The 21,488-nt window shown below is 51.0% G+C and overlaps 1 protein-coding gene across 1 annotated transcript; it reads left to right on the top strand.

Moving 5' to 3' along the window:
• Positions 1 to 3,153: 3,153 nt before the first annotated feature.
• On the top strand, positions 3,154 to 21,244 carry IL12RB1 (interleukin 12 receptor subunit beta 1; the record flags this gene model as incomplete). Its single annotated transcript, XM_082649989.1, has 16 exons — positions 3,154 to 3,300; positions 4,228 to 4,290; positions 5,209 to 5,326; positions 5,745 to 5,914; positions 7,837 to 7,976; positions 10,576 to 10,609; positions 11,108 to 11,230; positions 11,982 to 12,064; positions 12,910 to 13,147; positions 15,716 to 15,883; positions 16,574 to 16,708; positions 17,070 to 17,225; positions 18,602 to 18,736; positions 19,646 to 19,751; positions 20,061 to 20,142; positions 20,879 to 21,244. Exons 1-16 carry the CDS (start codon positions 3,240 to 3,242, stop codon positions 21,242 to 21,244), a joined length of 2,178 nt encoding a protein of 725 aa, XP_082506115.1. The 5' UTR covers positions 3,154 to 3,239.
• Positions 21,245 to 21,488: the final 244 nt, after the last annotated feature.

Below are 21,488 nucleotides of genomic sequence, written 5' to 3'. Positions count from 1 at the left end.
CCACCAGGGAAGTCCCACCTATGTATTCTTTTTTGGGGGGGTGCGGGTGGGGCCCCACACTGCACGGCGTGCAGGATCTTAGTTCCCCGACCAGGGATCGAGCACCTGCCCCCTGCAGCGGAGGTGCGGAGTCTTAACCACTGAACCGCCAGGGAAGTTCCCCTATGTATTCTTTTTTAAAAAATCGAATTATAGGGCTTCCCTGGTGGCGCAGTGGTTGAGAGTCCGCCTGCCGATGCAAGGGACACGGGTTCGTGCCCCGGTCCGGGAAGGTCCCACATGCCGCGGAGCGGCTAGGCCCATGAGCCATGGCCGCTGAGCCTGTGTGTCCGGAGACTGTGCTCCGCAACGGGAGAGGCCACAACAGTAAGAGGCCCGCGTACCGAAAAAAAAAAAAATTGAATTATAATTGACCTACAACATTATGTTAGTTCCAGGTGCACAATATATTGATTTGATATTTCTATATCTTACAAAATGATCACCACTATGTATTCTTTAAAACATCCTCAACTGATCCTCTGGAGGCCTCAGGAAGTCCTGGTTGAGTAAATGAGAAATGTTCTTATTGGTGAAAAATGTTCTTATTAATAAATGTGTTTGTTAAATGAACTCATGGATTTTCTCCTTGCCAACTCCTACTCATCCTTCAAGATCCTCCTTAGATGCCCCTCAGGGGCACCAGGTCTCTTGACCACATGGAGAGAAGCTCAGCCCTTCTCGGGCTAAAGGTTACTACCCGTCCTTCCCCCAGAAGGCGGAAGCTGAGGGGGTGGGGAAGTTCTGTGGTTCTTCCCATTACCATTTCCTGGGGAGGGGGGCCTATGACCCTATCCTTCCTGCCTCTCCCTCCCCCCAGTTTGTGGGGCATCTGAAAGTGGGACAGCTCTGGGGACATATCCCAGGTGTGCTTCTGGGGCAGCTGGGAGGGCTTCCTGGAGTAGGTGGCAGGCAGGCCAAGAGAGGTGGGAGTATAAAGATTTGGCACGGGGAAGGTGGGCTGCGGTGAACCTCAAGGTGAGCTTCCAACTGTGACTTCAAAAAGGGTAGAAACAACACCTGACAAGTGGCTGGAATCCTTCTCACACTCCTGCCGTAGCTCCTTGGGAAAAAGCTCTTGGGAAAAAGCCCAGCCCTTCAGCCCAGCACTCAAGGCCCTGGCCCCCCTTACCATCTTCATCTCTCCCATGGAGCCCCAGACCTGCCACGTTCATCTTGCTGTTCCCCAAATCATGTCCCCCGAACTTTTGCCTCTTCTGTGACCTCTGCCGGGAATGCCCTTTAATTCTACAAAGCCAGTTCAAGACCTCCTTACTCTGGGCAGCCCTCCCTGGTCCCCTGCAGGGCCCCCTTAACCTCTGCCCCTCCCTGCACCCAGCCCCTGACCTCAAGGAGCTGGGGGCGTCTGTGTCCAGCTCTGCCCCACCCCCCTTGATGTTTTTCCAGTGACTGCTCTAACTTTGGGGGGATGGGAAAGAGGTGTGACAAGAGCAGAGGCCACTGCGAGCCCCCAAAGAATGATAAATCATACTGGCTGTCTGGTGGGCAGCAACCCTCTTTTATCCACACTCTAGCCCATTTGCAGATGGGGAAGCTAAGGCCTGGGAGGCCCAAATTTCGGGAGGGGGGTTGGTGGGAGGTAGGGAGTAGCCCTGGGGCATGGGTCTTACTCTGGAAGGTGCAAAGCTCAGCCCCACTGTGGAGGGTGCCCTGCCTCAGGGTTTGCATCCATGTTTTCACCTCTAGCTGGGACCCTGAGTGGTCTGGGTGTCTCTGGACTCAGTTTCTCCATCTGCAAAATAGGGCACCTGATGTAGGGGTCTCAGGATCATTGAGAGGTGGGCCATGGGTTTACCCCTATCTCCAATGGTCCCTTCTATCTTTATGTTTCTCTCCATTTGTGTCTCTGTCTCTCTCTGTCTCTGACCCTCCCCCAGGCCTCAAACCTACTCCGCCCCCTGGCCTGGCCTGGGCCCTGCTGCCTGTGAAGACTGCTCTGTGCAGGGTCACAGGGTCCCCGTCCCCACTGTGCCAGGCCTGGAACACTGCCTCTTTGTTCTGATGGCTCTGACTTCATGGCCTGCTGGGCGCCTGACCCTGGCCAGCCCAGCTGCCCCTCAGGACTGGCTCTCAGAGAATGGGCTTCCTCCTGGCCTCTTGGGCCTCAGTTTCCCCAGATGCTCTCCCCCAGGAGAGACCCTTACCCTGTTCTTTGCCCACCTGGGCTCCGAGAACATTTTTTTTTAGGTGAAAATCACATAACATAAAATTAACCATTTTAATATATACAGTTCAGTGACATTTAGAATAGTCACGATATGGTACAACAATTACCTCTGTCTAGCTCCAAAACATTTTCAGCACCCCAAAATGCAGCCCCATCCCCATGAGTAGTCGCTCCCCATTCCCCTCCCCCAGCCCCTGGCAACCACTAATCTACCTTCTGTCTCTGTGGATTTGCCTGTTCCGGACATTTTATATGCATAGAGTCATACAACATATGGGCTGCTGTGTCTGACTTTTTTCACTCAGCCTGTTGTTTTGGGGGTTCATCCACTTGGTAGCATGAATCAGCTCTTCTCCATGGACATTTTGGGCCTTTGTTGACAGTGCGGAGAGAGGGTCAGAAACTGAGACCACCCCCCTCCCCGCCTCAACCTCTCCACCTCTGGCTGAGAAAAAGACACAGAAAAGACAAAGTTGAGTCTAAAGGAAGCAAGGAGACTCTTCCAGACCTGGAACCCAGGGTGCCCTGAGGCTGGAATTCGGGAAACGGGGAGGTGGACATGTTTGGAAGGCCCAGCCTACAGCAAGCACTTCATAACAATTTACTGGGAGAGTGAACTCTGACGTCTGAAGACCCTGGCCTCCCATTTAGCTCCTAAGTCTCAGAAGTGGACCAGAGAGGGCTGGAGACCTGGCCAAGGGCACAGAGCCCCAGGCCACCCATGGGGCTCTCACCCAGTGTCCAGCTTCAGTCTGGGGCCAGCAGAGAAGACCCCCCGGACCTGGGGCTCGGGTGTGTTTGTGGTCTGAATGAGGCCACCACGCCCGGGCTGACTTCCTGGGTTTCTTTTTCACTTTGACTTGCCCTGGGAGGGGCGACGACACCTAACTTTTTTTTTCCTTTTAGTTTTTCTTGCTAAGCTTTAATGTGTTCCTGGGTGAGGACTGGGTGGCTGGGGTCTCTCCAGCAGCACAGAAGCTCGTCCGGGATTGCCACCCTCTTCGAGGACCTAATGGGGCAGGGGGTGACCAGGCTGGTCCCCCTCTTTCTCCTCCTGCTACCCCGGCAGGGCGGTGAGTCCCCTACCCTGGAGTAGTCCCCTATGGCTCTTCTTGCCGGGGCGGGGGGCTGTGTGTGTATATGTGGAGGGCTGTGGACCCGGTTCCCAGGGTTGTTTCTGTGTCTCTGGGCCTCAGTCTTTCCCTCTATCAAATGTGAGCTGGATGATCATGGATTCTGATGTCAGACTTGGGCATCTCCCCCCCGGTCTTGATTTTGTCTTCTGTGGGGTGGGCTGAAGCTCTGAATCTTTCCCACATCCCAGAGTTTAATGAGAAATAGCTAAGGAAGGGATAAAGACCAAGTATATATATAATATATATATATATAAAATAGTGTTATGTACCCAGTGTATGTAATATACATACTCTCTCTCCATCTTGTGGAATCGAATGGGAAGGGACCCAGCCCCCAGCAGATGACTAGGTTTGGACTCTCATCCCAGCTCTGCTGTTCCATGACCTCGGGCAACTTCTTTGTGCCTCAGTTTCCCTCTCTGTAAACTGGAGATCAGCAAGGTTTCGGGGATTTTAGAGGTCAGGCAGGGCTGGAGACCAGCAAAAGGGAGAGGTACAGGGGACCCTGGATTGCTTTAGAGGAGCGGCCCGAGAGCTGGATGGGTGGGTGGATGGATGGATGGGTGAATGTATGGATAGATGAGTGGATGGGTGGATGGATGGATGGATGGATAGGTGAGTGGATGGATGGATGGATGGATGGATGGATGGATGGGTGGGTGGGTGGAAAGATGGATGGCTGAATAGATGAGTGGATGGGTGGATGGATGGATGGATGGATGGATGGATGGATGGATAGAAAGGTGGATGGGTGGGTGGGTGCAAGGATGGGAAAGTGGGCAGGTGCGTGGATGGTCACTGGGCAAGCCCCCTTCCCCTGAAGTGAAAGGCTGAGACTGTCATTTCTCTTCATTGCCTTTGCAGCTGAAAAATGTGGCACCATGGGATGCTGTTTTCAGGATCCGCCGTATCCGGAGGCAGACTCAGGTCTGGGGCAGTTCCCCATTGTGGGAGGAAGGGGTTGTACTGGGCTCTGACTGACCCATCCCAAGCAGCCACTCCCTCAGCTCCCTCCTGCCCAACCAAAGACTGGGGTCTCAGTAGCCCCAACCCGACAGCCTGATGGCCTGTCCTCACCAAACTCAGGTGTCCTGGAGCAGTCACCTCTGTAAGCCTCATCTACTCCGTAACAGGGTCGCAGGACTGGTGTCTGTGTCCGTCCTGATTGGTCAGCATGTGGGGCTAAGCAGCTGTTAAACATTTTGAAGTTGCTCCGAGGCAAGCATTGCTGGAACATTCATGCTTGTAACAAAGTCACAAAATCTGCCACTGGGCAAGGCGTTTCATCTATTCTTTTGTTCCAGAAATATTTACCAAGCACGTACTACGTGCAGACACAGTTCTAGACATGAAGGAATCAGCTGCGAGCCCAGCTGTCCTCCTGGGGTCACAGCCTAGTGCAGGAGGTGGACAAGAGGCACACAAATGCATATCCTGCATACAATGACGTGCTAGGAAAGAAACAGAGCAGGGTGAGGGATGGAGAAGGAGGGGGCTACTTCAAATAGCCTAGTGCTTGAAGAGGTGACACTGAAGGAGAAATTGGAATGTCAAGATCTGGGCCAAGGACATTTCAGGCAGAGGGCATAGCACATGCAAAGGTCCTGAGGTAGGAGTGAGCCTGGTGTGTTTGAGGACCAGTGAAGTGGCTGAAGTGGCTGGAGGAGGAGGTGCAAGGGAGATGGCAGGAGACAGGCAGGAAGGGCACAGGAAGGTGCTGGGAGTCACAGCGTGTTTAGGCTGAGGTGACACCGGATTGCATAAGTGTCACAAAGATTCCTCTCTGGGGTGTGTCAGTTTGGGGACCCCACCCCCCCACACTCTAATCTGTTCTCAAACCTCCAGGCTTAGCTTCGGGCCCCCGGGACCTAAACTGCTACCGGATACTCAGCAACGCTGGTTATGAATGTTCCTGGGAATATGAGGGCCCCGCAGCTGGGGTCAGCCACTTCCTGAGATGCTGGTGAGGATCCTGCCTTTGCTCCTGACCCCCTGCCTCTACTCTCAGATGTATGAGCTCGGCAGTGTCTTTGCCTCTTCCCGGGCCTCAGTTTCTCATGTCAGAAGGGAGGGCTGGGGATCTGTGTTGTGGGGTCAGCATGGGTGGGCATACAGTTTGGGCGGCAATTAGGATCCCTGTGGTCCTTCCTTCATCCTCACCCTGTGACTTATTCATCCATCTATTCATTTCTTCCTTCTCTCTGTGGCAGCCCATGTTAGGAGATTCTGGGATCCTCCAAACCCCTTAGTCCTAAGTTGATCCCTAAGAAAACCCCAGGCTGGGAAGCGGTGGTAAAAGGGGAAGAAAAGGATTCTGGGATGTGATGCACATCATCTGCTGTGGCCGCTGAGACTCAGTACCGATACCCTCCTTCCCGCAGCCTCAAGCCCGGGCGCTGTTGCTACTTTGCCGCAGGCTCAGCCACCAAGCTGCAGTTCTCCGACCAGGATGGCATATCCGTGCTCCACGCTGTCACTCTCTGGGTGGAATCCCGGGCTGCCAACTGGACAGAGAAGTCCCCCAACATTACCCTGAACCTCTACAGCTCAGGTCAGCACCCTGTTCTCTTCCTCTCCACTACCACTTCCTCACCCAGAGAAGCCTCTGGTCCCCAAGCCTAGACTTGAGGGAATTCTGGGTCCCTGGCAAGGGGCTGGATACTGCCAGCTGTTTTTACATCCAACTCTGTCATGTAACCTGGCAGAGTCTTTCATGGTCCCCTAACGGACCCCCTACTGATGAACATGTAGGTAGCTTCCGGTTTCTCCTTGATACTGTAATGTGGCCAAGACCCTGTTGGGTCTTATAATTTTTTTTTTTTTTTTTTTTTTTTTTTTTGCTGCATTGGGTCATCATTGCTGTGCGCGGGCTTCCTCTAGTTGCAGAGCGTGGGGGCTACTCTTCGTTGCGATGCTCTGGCTGCTCATTGTGGTGGCTTCTCTTTTTGCGGAGCACGGGCTCTAGGTGTGCAGGCTTGAGTAGTTGCAGCACACGGGCTCAGTAGTTGTGGCGCACGGGCTTAGTTGCTCCGCGGCATGTGGGATCTTCCCGGGCCAGGGATTGGACCCGTGTCCTCTGCATTGGCAGGCGGATTCTTAACCACTGCGTCACCAGGGAAGTCCCCCGTGTTCGGTCTTTAAAATCTGTTTTCATGAATCAATAACATATACTTAGTTTATACTCGTTGAACTGCTACTGTGTGCCATGCTCAGTCACAGGGGACATGGGCAAGGCCAATGGAGGTCACAGCACAGGGCTGGGACAAGGGTGAGATGAACGAGGCACCCTCCTTGGCCACAAGATGTTATGGGGGTGCCAAAAAACCTCAGTAGTCATTATAAACCATATCATGATGCAACTTTTCTTTTTTAATATTTATTTATTTATTTATTTGGCTCTTAGTTGTGGCACGCAGGATCTTTGTTGCCACGTGAGGGTTCTTTGTTGAAGCATGCGGGATCTTTTAGTTGCAGCATGCATGTGGGATCTAGTTCCCTGACCAGGGATCGATCCCAGGTCCCCTGCATTGGGAGTGCGAAGTATTGACCCATGGACCACCAGGGAAGTCCCATGATGCAACATTTTAAAAAAAATCAATATTAATGCAAAAAAAAAAGCCATGACAAATCAAATATCAGATTTTTTTTTTTTTTTGGCCACACTGCACAGCACGCAGGATCTTATTTCCCCGACCAGGGATCGAACCCACACCCCCTGCAGTGGAAGTGCAGAACCCTAACCACTGGACTGCCAGGGAATTCCCCAGAACTTCAAATAAAGACAGGATCTGACCCTGTATTTGTACAACCTTGCCTCCCTCTCCTCACCCTAATCTCAACCCTGTCCCTGCCTTCATGGAGCCCAGATTCATGTAGGGTGATGGACAAGACATGATCGTTACACATGATGAGATACCGCTGGGAGGTCAGGGAGGGCTCCAGCTCAAGGATGAAAAAGATCCAGTAGGAATAAAGATGGGGAAGTGTGGATACAGCAAAACAGAGGATACAGCAAGTGCAAAGACCCTGAGCTAGAATCAGGCACTGTATGACCAAGATGCAGAAAGCATGATAGATGTCTCTCCTCAGGCCAGGCTCCTTGAAGTGGGCTTAAAAAGTTAGTAAGATTTCCCTAATAGTCCTTCAGAAAAAAATAGAATCAGTTAATTACCCTCTCATCAGCAATTTACAAAAGTGCCTGTCTCACCACAGCCTTGCCAGCAATGAGTATTAATATTTTGAAGACACCTTTACTAATAGGATCCTGTGTATAAGTCTTAACTCTTTGACCCCAGGCTTAGATAGAATCCCAGGCTTAGATGGGACCTGTAGAGGTGCCCCTGATTCAAATTTGGGGAGCTTGGTGGTTTACTATGGGCCAGGAGGATCATGGGAAGATTTTCCAGAGTTTTCAGGACCAACAGCTCACACACATGCCGGCTTCCCCTTCCCAACCCCCAACTCTGCTTCCAGTTAAATACGACCCTCCCCCAGGAAACATCAAGGTGTCCAGGTCAGCGGGGCAGCTGCTCATGGAGTGGGAGACCCCAGCCCACCAGGATGGTGCTGAGGTACAGTTCCGGCACCGGACACCTGGCAGCCCATGGAAGTGGGTGAGTTTATTCCCCAGATCAGGGGTTTGCACAGGCACAGGGCACCCTCACAGCTCTCCCATCAGTTTTGCAATCTCTGTATCTATCACCCTTCCCACGGGGCCTCCACTCTTGCCCCATGTTTAGCCTCTGGGTCTCTCTGACATGAAGATCTGATTGTGATCTCCCTTGCTCACACACCCTCCATGGCTCCCCACTACCCTCAGTAAGTCATCCTTATCTTCAGCTGGCCCTAGTTTCCCTCACTTGCCTCATGCTTCCTCTGGCCCCTTTTTGAATGGCCATCATTCTTTGCCTATGCCCTGGATTCCCAGCCTCTTTGCCTTGGTATATGCAGTTCCTTCCACCTGCATGCCCTCCTCTGTATCTGAGCACATGTGAATCCAACCCACCTTCGGGGTCCAGCTCAAGGGCTACCTCTTCCAGGAAACTACCTTTCCACCATTCCTCCCACCCTCCCTCCTTTCTTTTTTTCTATTTTTTTTTTTTAAGCCGTGCTGTGTGGCATGTGGGGTCTTAGTTCCCCGACCAGGGACTGAACCACTGCCCACTGCATTGGGAGCACAAAGTCTTAACTGGACTGCCAGGGAAGTCCCTCCTTTTTTAAATTCAGATGTAACTGACATACAAAATCATATTAGTTTCAAGTGTACAACATGATTTGATATTTGTATACATTGTGAAATCATCACCACAATAAGTCTGTTTAACCTCCGTCACCACACAGGCATGTTCCAGATTTTGCTTCTTGTAATGAGAACTTTTAAGATTTACTCTCTTAGCAACTTTCGGACAATACAGTTCAGTATTGTTAACTATAGTCACCATGCTGTACATTACATCCCCGGGACTTATTTATTTTATATTGATAACTTTGTACCTTTTGACCACCTTCACCCGTTTCGCCCACACACTACCCCTCACCTCAGGCAACCACTACTCTGTTCTCCGTATCTATGAGTTTGGTTTTTTGTTTGTTTTAAATTCACTTGTAAGTGAGATCATACAGTATTTGTCTTTCTCTGTCAGACTTATTTCACTCAACATAATGCCGTCAAGGACTATCCATGTTGCAAATGGCAGGATTTCCTTCTTTTTATGACTAAATAATATTCCATTGATACATGTACCACATTTTCTTTATGCATTCATCCATCGATGGACACTAAGATTGCTTTCACATCTTGGCTGCTGTAAATAATGCTGCAGTGAACATGAAGGTGCATGTATCTTTTCCAATTAGTGTTTTGCTTTTCTTTGGATAAATACTCAGAATTGGTATTGCTGGATGATATGGTAGCTCTATTTTTAATATTTTGAGGAACTTGCACTCGGTTTTCCGTAGTGGCTGCTGCAATTTACATCCCCACCAACAGTACACAGGGTTCCTTTTTCTCCACATCCTCGCCAACCATTGTTATCTCTTGTCTTTTTGATGATAACCATTCTGACAGGTGTGAGGTGGTATCTCGTTGTGGTTTTGATCTGCATTTCCCTGATGATGAGTGATGTTGAACACATCTTCATGTACCTGTTGGCCATCTGTATGTCTTCTTTGGACCTTCATTCATGCTTCAGCCACTCTATTCTCCCCTCTGTCCCCTGCAAGCAGGGCAAGCCTAGGCTTGCAAGAAACCTCAGCCCTGACCAAGTCCCCAAGGAGTCCCTGGTTTGGGAGAGACAGAGAACACCCACACAGCTTCTGAATTGTGGTGTCTCCCCCTCCCTCAGCCTGGGAACATCTTGAGTCCAGGGAGTTGCTTCAGTTTGGGCCCCATCTTCCCTCCAAATGTTGTGCCCCTCCCTGATCCTCAGTTTTCCCATCAAGTGAATGGGTTCGGATCAGTCAGAGGCAGGTGACATGGGACTCCTGTTGGGGAGGGGCATCTCTTTGCTTTTTATCTCCAGCCCCCTAACACACTCTGCAGTGGACCCTCTCAGCCCCCCTTTGCAGATGAGGAAACTGAGGCTCAGGATGTCCAGGGACCTCTCAGCATCAGCCGGGGAGTGTGGGGCTAGCTGGGTCCTAAACTTGCCTCTCCTCATCCACGACACCACAAACAGATAGGTTTTGTCTCTTAAAATATTTTTTTAGGAAATTATAAAAATATAATTTTGCCTCCTAAAATAATTATTTTATTTTATTTTTTAATTTCTGGCCTCGACACACGGCTTGTGGGATCTTAGTTCTCTGACCGGGGATTGAACTCGGGCCCCGGAAGTGAACGTGCCTAACCACTGGACTGCCAGGAAATTCCCCCAAATAATACTTTTAAAAAAAAAAACAAACTTTTTTATTTTGGAATAATCTTAGATTTTCAGAAAAGTTACAAAGAAGTACATAGAGCCTTCACCCAGCGTCCCCACAGGTTAATGGCTTTCGTTCCCAAGTTTGTCTGTCACTGGTCTCTCCCTATGAACTAAACTCCAGAGTTTATTTGGATTATCACCCACTTTTCCAAGAATGTCCTCTTTCTGTTCTCAGATCCAATCCAGGATTCCATGTTACATTTAGCAAAGTAATTGTTGAAAATTTCAAAAAAGCTAGAATGTTCAACACCCAAATGTAAAACAATGTATAAATATGGTCTTGTTTTAGGGCGACTGTGGACATCAGGATGATGCTGGCTTCGGTGAGAATAATAGTGACCATGACAGCGGTAGCAAGTTAGCATTAATTAGGCACCCACTGTGTGCTAGACCCAGTGCTAAATCCTCTGTAGGCTTGTTTGCGCCTCCCTGTAGTTCAGTATTGGATTATTCCCATTTCACAGGTGAGGAAACAAAGGCTTGGGCTTGTGAAGCCTTTGGCCAAGTTCACATCCCTAGTAGGTGGCCTTGCTGAGACTTGAACTCCAGACAGTAGAAGAAGTGGGTGATCCTTGAGGCCCCAAGAGCACAGGACCTGGCCTATTCTGGCTGTGTCCTCAGGGTCTGGCACATGATTAGCTCTCAATAATTGTACACAGTTGGCACTCAATAAGTGCATGTGCACAGTTGGAGCTCAATAAGTGCATGTGCACAGTTGGAGCTTAATATGTGCATGATGGCTAAGTGACCAGTGCCAAGCCCTGGGTGCTCCTGGCTTTGGGACAGCCCCTTTGCTTGATGTTTGATCTGCTTCTTCCCAGAGTCATGCCTCTGCCCCTTGGAGATGGACACGGCCCAGGAATTCCAGCTGCGGCGACGGCTGAGGCCGGGGGTCTCCGGAGGTCCCTGGAGCAGCTGGAGCAGCCCTGTGTGCATCCCCCCTGGTGAGAGCACCCTGGACCACAGGAAGGGAGACGGGCATTAGAAAGATGGTAGTAGTATTAGAAATAAGGCGGTGAGCGTTAGCGTTAAGGTGATGGATGTTAGAAATAAGGCTGCCGAAGAAATTAGGGAAAATTAGTGCAAGGTGGCAGGGCAGTGGGCAAGTTTCACTTTGTAAAATGTGGCAAATCCATAATAAAAAGAAAACATTTATCAGTCTTTCTCTCCTTCCAATTAGTTTGGTGGGTTTTGTTCTTTGAAAGCCGAACAAGGAGTTGATGGGTGCAAGTGGCTGTGTCGTGAAGGCAGATTTTTCCAAATGACACAGGAAGCTGGAGCCAGGGCAGCTCCAGAGTGGAGACGTGGCCTGAGGTGGGGGTGGGAGGGAGAGCTGGGGGGAGTGACTGTCAACATTTGTCCCCCTACCCTTTGAGCTGGAGCTTCCTCCTGCCCACCCAAGTGCGTATCTGCTGGGAAACAACTCTGACGGCTGTTTTCAGATTTTTTTTTAATTGTAGTAAAAAAAGACATAATATAAAATTTGCCATTTTAACCATTTTTAGCCAGTTGCATTAAGTATATTCACACTATCATGGAGTGGATCTCCATGTTTGCAGATTTTGAAAACTACTTAACGACCCATGGAATCTCATTGGAGGGAAGGAAAAGGTCCTGGGTCCCAATCCAGGGTCTGCAGGACGTTGTGAGCAAGGACGCCACCCCCAGTGTCACTGTCTTGCTGTCTCATTGCAGAAAACCCCCCACAGGCCAAGGTGAGGTTCTCGGTGGAGCAGCTCCACCCGAATGGGAGGAGGAAGGTGACCTTCCATGAGCAGGTAATGGGACCATCGCAGGTCTGTGGGGTGGCCCGAGGACAGAGAGAAGGAGACAAGAGGCTGGAGTGGAAGTGTTTAAAAGGAGGGAGATGAGCCGTGGAGGTGGTAGGGACCGGAAGGACTGTGGGTTGAACTCTGAAGGTAATGGGGAACCATGGAGGGTGTGTGAGCAGAGGAAGGATATGGCTGGACTCAGGTGTTCACAGGCTCCCTCTGGCAGCCATTGGGGGAGCAGAGTTTGGGGGGCTCACGTGAAAGCTGGAAGGCCAGGAAGGGGTTGACTGTGCTGGTCTGGATGGGAGATGATTTGTTTGAAGTCCCCCAAACAGCTCATTAAGTACAGTCGAATGAACCCATTTTCCAGAGGAGGAAACTGAGGCGCAGAGGGGAAATCCCCTGCCTGAGTCAGGGCAAACTCACCATACGTTTCAACCCCTGGCTTCACCATAATTGATTCTACCAAGTCCCCAATGGGCTGGCACGATAAAGCTGTAGTGAAGCTCCTTCTCGTCCTAGATTTCCTATAATTTGAATTTCTTTACTTAGGAAAAATGTCCAGGCTCGAAGTAACTGGGTCCAAAGACAGAAACATTTTTTTTCTCTGGCTTTCAGTGGGTTTTGCCAAATTATTCCCCCCTCCCCCTAAACCAATGAGCAGTGGATGTGTCAGTTTCCCAGCAGCCTTGCCAGCACTGAGGTTTACTATTTTTAAAAAAATTTTCATACATGTCATCAGCTGTGGCCCGTCGATGAGCCTGTGCTCGTGGGCAGCATCCTGATGTCAACCCACGGGGACGACGTGCATGTTCAGGTCCCCCACAAACCATCTCTCACACTCACAACAGCTGCCCCAGCTGGAGCTTCCAGAAGGCTGCCTCGGGCCCGACTCAGGCATGGAGGTGACCTACCATGTCCACCTGCATATGCTGTCCTGCCCATGTAAGGCCAAGGCCACGAGGACTCTGCGCCTGCGGAAAAATCTCAGCCTCTCGGGTGCCGCCTATGACCTGGTTGTCTTTTCCCGGAATCGCTTTGGCCTCGGTCCCAACCAGACATGGCACATTCCTGCCTATACCCACTCAGGTGCCTTTGGCTGGGCAGTGGTGGGGGGGGGGCCTCTTGGAGCTGAGTACGTACTCGAGCCTCAGCTAGACTAGAGTGAAGCGAGCGAGGCACAAAAATGTAATGTGGTGTCTAATTTAGGAGCGTGTAAAGTCAGTATTCAAAATGCATAGCATTAAAAAATGCATAGCGCTATAGTGTAATAGTTAAAAAATTTCTCACTGGCAAACTGTGGCCCAGGCCAAACACTTGTTTTTGTAAATAAAGTTTTATTGGGACCAGGGCCAAGATCAGGATGTGGCAAGCAAGGCAGGGTCATGCAAATACAGGGTTGATCCTGTCTTTATTTAAAATCTAGACATTTTGCTCATTTTATATACATGTATACATATATTAAATATATACATATATTTATACACAATGAAAAAATCAATGGCGATGATGTGGATAAAAGGGAACCTTCATACACTGTTGGCAGGAATGTAAATTTGTGCAGCCACTATGGAAAACAGTATGGAGATTCCTCAGAAAATTAAGACTAGAACTACCATATGATCCAGCAATTCCACTTCTGGGTATTTATCCAAAGAAAAAGAAAACATAATTGGAAAAGATATATGCACCCTTATGTTCATTGCAGCATTATTCACAATAACCAAGATATGGAAACAACCTAAGTGCCCATCAATGGATGAATGGACAAAAAAGATGTGGTGCATGTATACAACGGAATACTACTCAGCCATGAAAAAGAATGAAATGTTGCCATTTGTGACAACATGCGTGGGCCTTGAGGATATTATGCTTAGTGAAACAATTCAGCTGGAGAAAGACAAATACCCTATGATTTCACTCAGATGTGGAATATGAAAACCAACCAACCAGCCAACCAACCAAACAAACAACTGACTGACTAAATAGATGGAGAAACCAAAACTAATACCTAGATATAGAGAACAGATTAGTGGTTACCAGAGGGGAAGAGGCAAGGGGAGGGGAGGGGTAAAGGGGATCAACTGTATGGTGACAGATGGAAACTAAATTTTTCATGTTGAGCACACAATAGGGTATTCAGAAGTCAAAATATAATATTGTGCACATGAAACATTTTTATTATTATAATATTATAAACCAGTGTTACCTCAAAAAAAATCTAAAATTTAAAAATTAAGGTTTCTATGTATGTATGTAAACGTATGTATTTTATTGAGGTAAAGTTCACATATCAACATGAACCATTTTAACAAGTACAATTTGATGCCCTAATTACATTCACAATGTTGTGCAATCATCACCTCTGTCTAGTTCCAGAACCTTTTCATCATGCCCAAAAGGAGACCCCCCTCCCCCTTAGCAGTCACTCCCCCTCCCCCTCCCCCAGCCCCTGACAGTCACCAATCTGCTTTCTGTCTCTGTGGATTTGCCTGCTCTGGACATTTCATAGAATTAATCATCTACTATGTGACCTTCTGTGTCTGGCTTCTTTCACAGCCTGATGTCTTCAAGATTCATCCACATTGTAGCAGGCATCAGTGCTTCATTCCTTTTCATGGCTGAGTAATATTCCACTGCGTGAATGGGCCCATTTTGTTTATCTGTTTTTCCACTGACGGACATTTGAGCTGTTTCCATTGTTTTGGCAACTGTGAATAGTACTCAGTACATATTTTTAGGTTCATTTTGATTTTTAAAAAAATATTGCATTAGCAGAGTGTTGATCTCGGTGATTGAGTTCTTTGGCGCCTCCTTAATTTCATGCCCTGCTCGCTTCACCTTAGTCCTGAGCCTGCTGAGCACCCAGCTGGGCTGTTAGGATGATGCCCATTTCAGAGATGAGATGACCGAGGCTCAGACAGATGAAGCCACTTGCCAGGGTGACACAGCAGCAAGTCTGTCAGCTCCTGGTCTGCTTTGGGCCATGGCCTCGCTATGTGACCTTGGGCTGGTGGCTCTCCGGCTTCGAGCCTCAGGTTTTATATCATTGGGATAATCATCGTCCCACTTTGTGGGAAAGTGGCGCCTGTAAAATGCTCGGCACTGGCCTGGCGCATACGGTCGGAACTCAATAAATGATAGCTATTGTCCCTAGAATTGGAAGCAGTACCCATCTCTCAGGTTGGTGCAGGTGACCTTGCTGTAGGGAGTGGAGAGAGGAGCCCAGGGGGCTGAGTGGGTCTGTCCTCGGGGCTCTGAGCTCTGGTCCAGCCGGGAGGCTCCTCCTCCACCACAGCCACCCACCGCTGGGCAAAGTGGGTGGTGGGTGACCAGGCATCTGCTGGACCAGGAGATGCCCACTAGCCTGACAGGGTAGTAGTGGCAGCCTAGGGAGCACTGACTGTGGGCATCCTGGCAGGGAACCCACAGTTAGGCTGGGGGAGGACTCGATTCATTCAAACAGCCCCTGCTGTCCCCTCTGTGCTCAGCCCCCATCCTGGCCGCCCCCAGCGTAGGGAGACAGAACCAGATACAGACACTCCTGGCCCTGGGGGTGTTAGAGCTTGTCAAGAGGGTGGGATGGGGCTATAGGAGCCTTGGGTTGGGGGGAGCATGAGGCAGCTATTCTGATGTGCCTCTCTTGTCTTCTTCCAGAACCAGGGGTTCTGAATATCAGTACCAGAGCCAACAGGACCACCATGCATTGGCCAGCCCAGGCCCAGGGCATGACATACTGCATTGAGTGGCAGCCCCAGGGCCAGGACGAGAGCCTTGCCACCTGCACCCTGACGGCACCCCAGGACCGGGACCCTGATGGAATGGGTACCGTAATATCGGTTGCCCTGCATCCTCCATTAGAGCTCCTGGTCAGCTCAAACCTACAGGCATCATCCTTGTGGGGTGTCTGAGGCCCAGAGAGGTCTTGCCACTTGCGCAAGGTCACACAGAGGTGGGGACAGGCCAAGACAGACCCTTCCACTCATGCAGGTCTGGTGCTTCCTGCTGGGATCCTGGGGTGTCAGGGCTCAGCCCTGGGAAAGTTGCACCCCAGCAGGTAATGAGTTTCACGTCCCAGGGTGTTTGTTAAACATTCACCCGTGCCAGGAAAGGTAGCAGCTAGCAAGATGCAGGTGGCAAATTAATGAGGCCTCTGGAGGGAAAGGGAGGGTGCCAAATGGCCCAAGCAGCCTCTCACTCTCTGACGTGGTCTTGACCGGGGCCCCAGGAAGCCTCAGCCCCAGCCTGGGGAGCTCCCAGCCAGGGGAGACAGAGCTGGATGCAGACACCCCGGTGCCATAGAGTAGGAGCTGTGTTGGAGGGGGTGGGGACAGGTTGGGAAGGGGCGGGGATGGGGTGGCAACGGGCATGAGGACGGAATCCTGGAGGAGGGGGCATTGGTGCAAGGGCTTTAAAGCATGGGTAGGAGTGCTCTAAGAGTTCCTGGCAGATGGCACAGGTGCGGAGGTGGGGACACAATCTATTTACTGGTCTGACCCTTGCTCATCCTTCCAGCAACGCACAGCTTGAGCCAAGCATCTGGGGCAATGCGGCAGGAGTGTTACCGCGTCACTATCTTTGCCTCTGCATACCCGGAGAAGCCCACCTCGTGGTCCACCGTCTTGTCCACCTTCCACTTTGGAGGCAATGGTGAGTAGCCCAAACCTGCAGGGTGGTCTCCCCAGGGGACTCGGCAGTGTCCTTGGGTATCAGGAAGGGGGAATACCATTTAGAGGCACCTACTGCCTATCAGGCCCTGGCCAGAAGCCAGACACATAGAAGTCAGCTCAGTCAACTCTTAAGATACTCCAAGAGGCATTGCACCATTATATAGTAAGAAAACTGAGGCTCAGAGAGGGGAAGTGATGACACCAAGAGTGGTGGAACTGGCAGACACAGCTGACTCTGTGGCCAAGGTTCCCTGGGTCTCTGGACAGTAGCAGGCTGGGCAGGCAGGAAGTACTCAACCAGCACCCTTGGAGCTGACTGTGGTAAAGGATGTTGGTTGCAGCCTCGGAGGCTGGGAGCCCACAACATGTGTCTGTAAAGAAACTCAGCCAGGATTCAGTGTCTGTGGACTGGACACCATCTCTGCTGAGCACCTGCCCCGGCGTCCTGAAGGAGTACATTGTGCGCTGCCAGGATGAGGCCAGCAACCAAGTATCCGGTACGTGAGGCAGCACAGGCCTGGCTGGGGGAGGAAGGGCTCTGGCCTTGAGTTCTGCCTTGCTGTGTGACCCTGGACACCTCACTGTCCCTCTCTGGGCCTTGGTTTTCACACCCATGGAACAATAGAGTTGGACTCAAGGGTCTTGACTGGCCCTTTAGACGGCAACTCCCATGGAGCAGGGATGACTTTCTCCATTCTACAGATGGGGAAACTGAGGCCTGGGAAGGGATTCACCTGCCCAAAGGTTAAACAAGCTTGGATTTGAGCTCAGTTAGGTGCCCCTTCCTGCCCCATAGGAGGGAAAGAAATGAGGATGTACAGGGCGGTCTCACCAGGGCTGAAACGTCCTGTCATTTCCCACATTGGGAGCCTCTTCCTCCCCGCTGGGTAACATAGCCTTGCGAGAATACAGCCTCGCCCGTCCATCTCCTGCAGCAACAGGCCAGGCCGCCAAGACCATGAGTTTATATCCTGCCTTCCCTCCTCGAGCCCAGCACAGGGGCGGGAGGGGGGGGGAGGGGGGAGGAGGGGGGAACGGGGGCTGCTCTGACATCAGACATAGACATTCTGCCATCAGCTTGGTCACCCTCCGTTGTTTAGAGGGGGTAAATGAGGCCAAATGAGAGTCGGTGACTTGTTCACAGTGGCGCAGCTGGAAGCAGCCCATTTGCTGAACACCAGTTTGCCAAAAGTCAAATTGCTGAAGATTTATACACCAAATGCCCATTTGGCCAAATGTACCAACTTCCCTGAAATTTCTTTGGAAGAATATTCCTCTTGAATATTTACAACGAATATGGATTTAGGGTTCTAGGAATTTTTCTTCTGTACGACAGCCAACAACTGTATTCTCATTTTAAAGAATTTTATGGGGTGCTTTATTTTTTAAAAATCATCCAATTCCACAGACACTTGTTGAGATCCAACTTTGTGCTGAGGTGCTGGGGACACTCGGGGAACAACTTAGACAAAGTTAACCCTGACCTTGTCCCTAAAGATGAGAAAGAGGTGAGGGAGGAAGGCATGTAGTTATCTGGCGAAAGGGTGAACCAGGCCAGGGAAACAGCCAGTGCAAAGGCCCTGAGGTTTGGGATTGAACCTGGTGCCTTTTAGGGAGCTCTGAGGAGAAGGCAGATGCGGCTGGAAAGGAGTGGCCTAGGAGCGAGTGAAGGGCAAATTGGTCAGAATTTGAGAAAAAAACAGCATCATTCACTGAATATTTTGATGAAGAATATTTTCCAAATAAGTTTGATGTGAATGGGTGCATTTAGGGAAGATTATTCAGCAAAATGTCTGTGAGCCCCTACTCCCACCCCCAGGGTGGAGCCCAGAGTAAAGGGGGTTTAGGGACACACGCTGCCTCCCGCCCACAGAGCTGTCAGTGAATGCCACAGAGACCCAGATCACCCTCCAGGGCCTGCGGGCTGCCACCGCCTACAAGGTGCAGGTTCGAGCAGACACAGCCAAGTGGCGGGGTGCCTGGAGCCAGGCCCTGCGCTTCACCGTCGGTGAGTGAGGGGGCGGGCCCGGGTACTTACCCAGCATGCACTGCCCCATCCCACATGTCAGCAAGCAGTCCCATCCTGACCCTCCAACCTTCCATGGCTCCCCATGCATCCCTCTCAGGAGAAAGTCGCAGGCTGACCTGCTCCCAACTCCTTCACCTCTGCTGCAGCTTCTCCTCATGAACCTTCTCTTACGCTGGCTTTTCCTTGCAGGCTTCTCTGTCTGGAATGTTTGGTCTCCTTGTCAAACTCCTATTCATCCTTCAAAACTCAGCTCAAAAGCTCTCTCCTCCAGGAAGCCTTCCAGGCTTCCTTCTGGGCACCCCCCCCACTGCCCCTCCTACCTGGCCTGACGCCTTGGGAGTGTGTGTGGGTGTCTGTGTGGGCTCTGCCTCCCCCAGCCTTGGAGCTCCTGGGGAAAGGAAGGGAGCAGGGGGGCTATTTATTGAGTGAATGAATGAATACGAATGAATGAGTATCTCATCACAAACATAAGGAGGTGGGCTCCATTGTCTTGGGGTGTGTGGCAATGAGAGATTTGGAGACCAAATTATCCCTGTTCCTGCCACGGTCCCTGCCTGTTGTCCTTGTTGTGAAGTCTGGTCCCAAGAGAACCAGTGAGCCAGACTGGGTGTGCAGTGGGCTGGTCTGGGTCCGGGGGAGCAACCACACGGGCCCTACCTGCAGGCTCTCGGAGCTACAGTGTCCTGAGCACTTATTGTGTGCCAGGGCTTTATCCTGTAGTCACAGGGCAGGCGGGGTCCCACCTCACAGAGGAGGAAACTGAGGCACAGAGGGATTCACAGTATACCAGGGTCAGCAGTGAGTTGATGGAGGGCACGCCCCTCCCACTCCCTCCTCAATGAGAAGCAGGAGGTGGCTCTCCCCCAGCCCAAGCTCTTCTGCTCCCAGAAGTCCAGGTCTCTGAGTCGTCCGATTTGTCCATCTTCCTCGCATCTTTTGGGAGCTTCGTGAGCATCCTTCTCCTGGGAATCTTTGGGTACCTCGGCTTGAACAGGTAACTTGCACCCCTTCCCCCGAGATGATCTGTAATAGTGATAGTAAGAATAGTAATAACTGCTCCCCCCCCCAAGTAGGTTTTTATGTCCACTTTCGAGATGAGGAAACTGAGGCCCAGGCCCAGGCATCCAGCAGTGGCGACAGTGCTGGGATTTCAATCCGGGTCTGTCAGTCTCCCGTACCCCTGACCCCTTGGCCACATCCTCACTCCCCTTATTATAACCTAATGGAGATGAAAAAAAATAAGTCAGAACTATTAAAAAGTAAGAACGAACAGAAGCACTGACCAGTTCTCCTCCTTCCCCAGGGCTGTAAGGCACCTGTGCCCACCCCTGCCCACACCTTGTGCCAGCACTGCCGTCGAGTTCTCTGGCAGCCAGGGGAAGCAGGTAAGGGCCCCCTTTCTAATTCCAGGTCTTGTTTATTGGGTCCATATCTGGACCAGGGCTCTGAAGAGTAATGGCTATGCATTAACTCATTTTACTTTCCCCCAACCCACCGGTGCAAGAACTCCAAAAGCCTGTCCAATTTTATAGACAGGCAAATAGAAACCCAAAGGGGAACCTCGTGTAGGCCATTTACTAGTAACAGAAACAGAACTGAAGTGAGTTCCACAAAGGAACCTGATGGGAAAAAAAAATCCAAGGTGGTGGGCTTCAGGCATGGCTGGATCCAGGAACTAGGACTCCATCTCTTTGTGGTGCTATCCTCCCTTCAGGCTTCTATCTCAGGCAGGCTCAGCCTTCCCCCTGTGGAAGCAGGGTATCCATTTTTCCCATTAACTGGAGCAGAATTCTCGGACATCACTGATTGGCCCAGCTTGGGTCATATGCCCATCCCTTAGCCTATCACTAGAACCAGGGGGTAGGAGTGTTCTGATTGGCTGGGCCAGGATCACATGCCAATGGCAAGAGCTGGCGTGGGGCTACTGCCCTGTCCAACCACATCAACTAAGAGAGGAGAAGGGACAATTTTCCAAAGAGAAATGGGGAGTCCTTCCAGCTGATCCTTGAATTGGTCTCGGGTTTTAGAGAATTAAGCCAGAAGGGACCTGGTCCACTCCATCCTTGTGTGGATGAGAAATAGGGCCCTGCCCACAGCCTTGACCCCTCCGTCCGTCTCCAGGTTTGGCAGTGGAACAGCCCGGCAGACTTCCCAGAGGAGGTGTCCCAGCAAGGGGCCCTGGTGGTGAACATATCCTGGGACAAAGGAGAGCGAACTGACGTGGACACAGCTGGGCTTCTCAAGGAGAAGATGGAGCTGCCTCTGGGTGCCCCTGAGCCAGCCCTGGACACGGAGCTGCCCTTGAAAGACAGGAAATGGGTGCAGGGATGCCCTGAGGCTGGGACTCTGGGGCCTGGCTGGAAGGACAGTCTGGAGGACAGCCCTGCCCAGGCAGCTGGACTCCCGCTGCTCCTGGGAGACCTAAGGCAGACCCCGAAATTCCGTTCCCAGGGAGAAACAGAAACATCTGCCTCCCCTTACAGATAGGAAGACCAATGATCGCAATCACGACAGTCGGTTATTAAGTACTTATTGCATACCCAGCCTGTTCTTTCTAGGCACGTGATGCCCTGAATCCCCATAGCCGCCTTGAGGTACATGGCTGTCTTATTAACCTATTTCAGTGAGCCTCAGTGAGGCTCAGAGAGGGCGAGTGGCTGGCCTGTGGCCACACAACACAGGCAGGAGTCTAACCCAGGCGGAGTGACTCAGACCCCATCCCCACTGCCCA

This window comes from Grampus griseus (genome assembly GCF_964374135.1).
Source record: "Grampus griseus genome assembly, chromosome: 3".
NCBI lineage: Eukaryota > Metazoa > Chordata > Mammalia > Artiodactyla > Delphinidae > Grampus > Grampus griseus.
The sequence above is the reverse complement of the archived record's forward strand: the minus strand, read 5'-3'. Positions and strand labels throughout refer to the sequence as shown.